We start from the raw sequence: 6,611 nt of genomic DNA, 5'->3' as shown, positions 1-6,611 counted from the left end.
AATGACCACAGTCAAACAGACAAGAGGCAAGGACGTGGCGGAAACAGAGCCCTCGTGCTCCGTTTGCAGGATGTGAGCTGCTGCGGCCGCTGGGGAAAGTGGTGCGGAGGTTCTGCAGGAAGTTAAAAATATGGCCTAGCAACTTCACAGCTTGATTCCCCACCCATGGCAATAAGAACCGGATAACCAAGGGTTGTGCACACACCTGTGTTTATTGAAGCCCTGATCACAATTGCCAAAATAGGGCAACAAGCTGAGTGCCCACCGACAGCTGAACGGAGAAAGAAGATGTGATTGTGTACTGTGGAATATTATTCAGTCACGAAGAAGGAAAACATACTTTCACTAAAAAAACTGAAAAAAATACTTATACTCAAAATTGTTTGGTGTTTATCTGAAATTCAAATTTAACTGGGTGGCCTGCTTTCTTATTTGCAAAAGCTGGGACACCACTTCCATGGGAACCAAACTTTGACCACAGACAGACATACGGTTCACGCTCCACTAGGAAGAACAGAACCCACTGCACTCAAGCCAGTGTTACTGAGTGGCGGCGGGACAGAAGACGGCCATCACAGAGACACGGGCGCCATTGCTCAAACAGGGAACCATAGAAGGGACACAGGAGAAATTCAGTGCCAGGCACCCTGAGGTGCCTAATCACGGCTCTGATAGGGCTGTCCAGCAGAGGGCTGAATGAAGGGGGCCGGAATCCCCGAGAGGTCATGGGGTGTGGGTTCCCCTTCTCTGAACACACACGCGCCCCAGGGCGGCCTTCACCTCCTTGTTCCGCAGGCTGTAGATGAGGGGGTTGAGCATGGGGGTCACCAGGGTGTAGGACAGGGACACCACCTGCTTGCTCTCGGGGGAGTAGCTGGCCTTGGGACGCAGGTGGATGACCCCCGTGGTGCCGTAGAACAGAACCACCACCATGAGGTGGGAGGCGCACGTGGACAGGGCCTTGCGGCGCCCAGTGGCAGATGGCATGCGGAGCACGGTGGCCAGGATCTTGCCGTAGGACGTGGCTATCAGACAGAAGGGAACAATCACGACCAGCACCGTGGCTGCCAACACACTGGCCTCGAAGACGCTGGTGTCCGCACACACCAGGCTGAGCAGGGGGGCTATGTCACAGAAGAAGTGGCGGATGCCACGGGACCCACAGAAGGGGAAGCTGAACAGCCAGACGGTGAAGACCAGCGACACGGGGACTCCGGCCAGCCAGCACGTGGCAGCCAGCAGGCGGCAGAGCCGGGGGCTCACCAGGGCACCGTAGTGCAGGGGCCTGCAGATGGCCACGTGGCGGTCCCAGGCCATGGCGGTCAGGAGGAAGCACTCGGACGTGACGCACGACAGCACCAGGAGCAGCTGCAGGGCGCAGCCTGCGGGGGACACGCCCCGCCCGGGCTGCAGCAGGGTCACCAGCAGCCGGGGCACGATGTCCAGCGAGAAGCAGATCTCCAGCAGGGCCAGGTGGCGCAGGAAGAAGTACATGGGCATGCGCAGGGCGGGGTCCAGGGTGCTCAGCAGCACGATGAGTGTGTTGCCCAGCAGCGTGAACAGGAACATGGCCAGGAAGAGCACCACGAGCAGCGGCCACAGCGCGGGCACGTGAGCAAAGCCCAGCAGGACCAGGTCATGGGGCGCACAGCTCCGGTTGGCGCAGGGTGGGGCTTCGGGGGTGCCCGGGGGAGCCCCGGCGGTCGGCATGGACCTGGGTGGGCGCAACAGCTCTGGGAGGGGAAGAGGTAAGGAGAGGCCATGAAGGGCAGAGCTGGGCCTATGCAGGCTCTGTCTCCCCAAAGTGCACTACGCAGAGCAGGGGAGGCATCTGTCCAAAGGCAAATCAGCGCGGGCCACACACGGGTCCTCCTTGAATGCCCTCCATGAGCCTGGGAGGAGATCCCAGGGCCTCAGGAGGCCCACGAGGCCCTGACTGGCCTGGCCCACCCACCTTCTGACCTCTTCATGGAGCTGCATCCACAATGCCCGGTCCTGCCTCAGGGCCTTTGCACTTGCTTTCCCGCTGCTTGAGATACTTTTCCCTTGGATGTTTATGCAGCTGTTTCCTTTTCTAGTTAAAAATATGAACTCAGATGCCCCTCATCATCAGACAGACCTCCTTCAATGACCTGGTTTCAGTGTCCTCTCCACAACACGCATGTGCCCCAGCCACTCTCTAAGACATCCTGTCGTCCCTAAAGCACACCGGAAGTAGCCTGGTTTACTTGCTTACTTATCTGTGGTCTAACTGCTCCACTCAGAGGGCCACATCCACAGGCATATTTCTGCCTGCTTTGGGGCTGTGTCTGCAGCACAGGAAGGAGTGGCACATAGTAGGACTCCAGAAAGTTGGGTCTGTTACAGGGCTGGGTCTCCTCTGTCAACAGACAAAAGTGGGTACTTTCTCCCCACAGAATAGTTTCTCTTCCGTTTGGCTCGAGTCTGTTTTCTCTCTCTTTTTTTTAAATGTTGGTTTTGACCCTCTAAATCAGTGTTTCTCAACTGGGGATGAGTCAGTCTCCCCTCCCCCGCTGAGGGGCTGTGTAATGGTGACGTTTTGAGTTGTTATAATTAAGGTCCTGCTGGTGTCCAGTTGGTCAAAGACAAGGATGCTGTTCAATGTCCGACAATGCCCAGAATTAGACCCTCCCACGTGCCACCAGAACAGAAGGCGTCTAACCCCAATGTCAGTAGGACCAAGGCTGAGAAACCCTGATATAAATTGATTTCATGATCCACTAATAGGTCATGACCTGCAGTTTAAAAAGAAAGCCCAGGTTCATAGGAGCTGTGGGACGAATTGATAAGAAATTAGGGTACATGGGCACCTGGGTGGTTCAGTGGGTTAAGCCTCTGCCTTCAGCTCAGGTCATGATCTCAAGGTCCTGGGATCGCGCCCCACATTGGGCTCTCTGCTTGGCAGGGAGCCTGCTTCCCCCTCTCTCTCTGTCTGCCTCTCTGCCTACTTGTGATCTCTGTCAAATAAATAATAAAAATCTTTCTAAAAATAAAATAAAATAAAATAAAAAATGGCTTCTCATTGGGGCGCCTGGGGGGGCTCAGTCCTTGAAGCATCTGCCTTCGGCTCAGGTCATGATCCCAGGGTGCTGGCATCAAGCCCCGCGTTGAGCTCTCTGCTAGGCAGGGAGTCTGCTTCTCCCTCTCCCACTCCCCCTCCCTCTCTCGCTGTGTCTCACTCTGTCAAATAAATAAAATCTTTAAAAAATCAATGGCTTCTTATTTAAGAAGAAAGGCACACTAGGAACTCCTTTTGTTTGAGCTATGTGCAAGGCTGGGAAACATTGCTTTAGAACACAACAAAAAGGAACAAAACTCTGGCAGGTGCACAAAACCTCTGGCTGCTCAAGACTATACGGGTTTGCATAAAAGACCCAGCAGTTTGCCAGATTCCTGCCTGGGGTGTCCCTTTCCTGGACTGTGGAAAGCTTTTGCGGGAAGCAAAGGGCCTCGTTTTTACACAATTTTAGGGAAATTCTCTTCCTCGTGCAACCACTACACCTCCTGGACCTACAACAGCCTCCCCGCCAGCCTGCCCACCCCCCTCTCTGCTCAACACCCTCCGTGTCCCCGCTCAGCAATGTCCACTCCCCGCCTGTGAAATTCCTGTCATTCTCTGCCCGCCCGGGAAGGACACACATAAAGCTTTAGGTCCGCAGCTACACCCAGCGAGGGAAGAGGGACTGATCCTGTGCACACCAAGCACTTCCACGGGACTTGGTACCAAAGTTTCAAGCACGTTACTCGTGCACAGACCCCACACAATAGTCACAAACTAGGTCCCCGAGTAACTGTGAAGCAACAGCCCGCGCCCCCACAATTCACGGGGGAACACACAGCCAGTGTCCGAACCTTGGCCAGAACAGGTCACCCTGGCTTCCCAGGAGGGTGTCCACACTCATGAACAGGGGCTACCAGTCATAACGCACTGAACACAGAGAGACAGACACAGAGACAGAGAGAAATCATTAAACCCCTGGAGAACATCTGGTGGGGACAGTGAGGCCACACGGAGGAATCTGGCCACGGGTCTCCTGCAACAGTAAGAACGTTCTGAATCCGGGAAAGGCTCTCAAATTCTTCAGCGAGGCCCACAAAATAGGCAAAGTTCAAGCAAAACCTCTTGACAACCCTCTCAGAGGACAAGGACCTTCTCCGCCCCAGTCCCCCTTGAGCCCCTAGTACCTGCCGCAGCACCCGGCATGCGGAGGTGAGTTCACTATGTGGCGGTGCCCTCCCCGGACTATTCCTCCTGCAACGGGCTTCCCAGACAACGGCAGTCCGCATCCCTCCCCCGCCCCGGACACGTCAGGGCTGATCCAAGCAGAGGGTGCAGAGTGACAAGTGCCCCTGTTAACGACCCAGGGCCTCCCCCCATGCAGCCCCACATCTCCTAGGATGCTCACCCCTGCGCAGGAAAGGAACCTTCTGTCTGGAAAAGCTTCCCCTAACTGAGGTTTCGTGCGGACCACACTACGGCGGAGAGCTTGTTCCAGGAGCCTGCGCTTAGCGCTGAGTTCCCCCACCAGACACGGGGCAGCCCCGAGTCAGAGCCAGGGAAGCTGTGTAACCTCGGGCGAGTGGCTTAGCCAGGACGAGGTCACCGCCAGATGTTTCAGGGAGCTGACTGGAAAGCAGCCAGACGGAGACTTAAACCCCAGCTCTGCCGTCTACTAGCTGTGTGCGTCCCCAAACCTCGCTGAGCCTGTTTCCTTGCCTGCCAACTGATGGCGTCTACCCCGTAAGACTGCTGTGAGAATTCCCTGAGATCGTAGACGACAGTCGGGACACAGGGAACATCCAATAACTGATAGCAGTGACCGTCTGCCTCATCGCCACCGTGATTATCACCAACCTCTTCATCACCAGCTGTCATCACCGTCATCATCATCGTCACCACCATCATCACCATCACCATCACCATCATCACCATCATCATCACCATCATCATCACCATCATCGTCACCATCATCATCACCATCATCACCATCATCACCATCATCATCACCATCATCACCATCAGAGAATGATGGTCATGGGGTGCCCCAGCCCCTTCTTCCCCTGCAGCCTGGAGCCCTTCCCTTCACACAGAACCCACTGACCTTCTGCTTCTTGGTCTACCTGGAACTGAGGACAAAGCTCTGACTCTCCCCCTCAATCCAGGAACTCCCAGGGATAACTGGGATTTCAGGAACCGGAGACTTCAATCTTTGGCTCTGGCCGCACAATGAGAGCCCTGAGGACTGAACCCACAGAGAATTCTGCTCATTACCAAATTGGCACCTGTGTGTGCCAGGTGGAGGCAGAAGGAGCTGGGGAGTGAGGAGTCTTTGCTTCTCTGAAGGCTGTAGTTTCCACGACATTCCCTCTTCCTGGACTTCTCCATCCTGTGCTTCCAGAATGTTCCAGAGAGGCTGGATACTGTCTGCTCCTACCACGCACATATGCTTCATCTTGGCATTCAAGGCCCCCTGAAATCTGTCTCTGCCATCTCTCTGTCTTCACGTCTTACCGTGTCCTCGCCACATGTCCCCCCACAGCCCCACAACTCTGGGTTATGTCAGGGGAGCCAAGATAAGCTCCATGCTTCTGACTTATGCTTTTTCCCATATGGCTGCCATGCTTCGATCACAGAAGTAGAAAAATAGCCAAGCTATCGAGGGGCTGGGTGTGTGGGCTCTGCCATCAGAATTCCACCCTTGTGTGCTTGGATGAAGGGCTTGAGCCCCATGACTCAGTTTCCCCTTCTAGAAACGGGGTGTTTCTAGAAGAGTACCTGCCTCCCTATGTTGCTGGCACAGGTGATGACCAAGGATCCACACAACCCTGCTTCCAGGGGACTAGCACTGTGCCTGGTTCTCCGGGGCCAGCAGTAGATGTTCTCTGGTCCCAGGATGCCTGCACATCTAACCACATCGCCCCATCTGCAGGGCCCCCATTAGTTCATGTCTTACTGCACGCACTAGATATGTGTTTGCAGAGTGAGCGAGTGAGCAGACACTTGTACCAGTGGCAAGTCAGCTTCGTAAGCCAGACAGCATTTAGCGTGGGACAGAGCAGAGAATAGCAGCATCTCGGGATGGAAGGATAAGCCAAGTTTCCCGTACATCTCTGCGTCCGTGTCCCTTCCTCCTTCCCTCTCCGTCCATTTCTGCAAACACATCTGAGTCCCGTCTGCGCTGGAATCAATGTCGGTGCGTCTGCATCTCTCTCTGTCTCCGTGTCTGTACTGATGTTAGATTCCATGGATAAAAGTGAAATCCTACAGCGTGTGTCTTTGTTAGCTTCTCTGATTTATCGCAAAGCCCTCCGGGTCCACCCATGTAGTCACAAATGGCTCTGGGACCTGAGTGACCACACGTGACCATCATGCATCTCTCACGGTTAACTGTACATTACCTGACTTGTTGGAGCCCCACCTTCTTGTGGTTAAGTGTGTAAAGGAAGGATCACGGGAGTAGCTACCTGAGAAGCATAGTCTGTACCTTGCAAGTGTAAAGTCCTTATAACAGACTCTGTGTGTGGTGTTAGCTGTTGTGTCTGAGTGACAATGAACACTCTACACTCGATTGTCATCCAAAAAACAAGCA

The 6,611-nt window shown here is 54.6% G+C and overlaps 1 protein-coding gene across 1 annotated transcript; it reads right to left on the bottom strand.

Moving 5' to 3' along the window:
- Window positions 1-723: 723 nt before the first annotated feature.
- On the bottom strand, window positions 724-1,710 carry LOC123930999 (olfactory receptor 10A7-like). The gene has a single exon (XM_045987602.1). The coding sequence runs from the start codon at window positions 1,708-1,710 to the stop codon at window positions 724-726; it is 987 nt and encodes a 328-aa protein (XP_045843558.1).
- Window positions 1,711-6,611: the final 4,901 nt, after the last annotated feature.

Source organism: Meles meles, chromosome 19, assembly GCF_922984935.1.
Source record: "Meles meles chromosome 19, mMelMel3.1 paternal haplotype, whole genome shotgun sequence".
Taxonomy (NCBI): Eukaryota; Metazoa; Chordata; class Mammalia; order Carnivora; family Mustelidae; genus Meles; species Meles meles.
The sequence above is the reverse complement of the archived record's forward strand: the minus strand, read 5'-3'. Positions and strand labels throughout refer to the sequence as shown.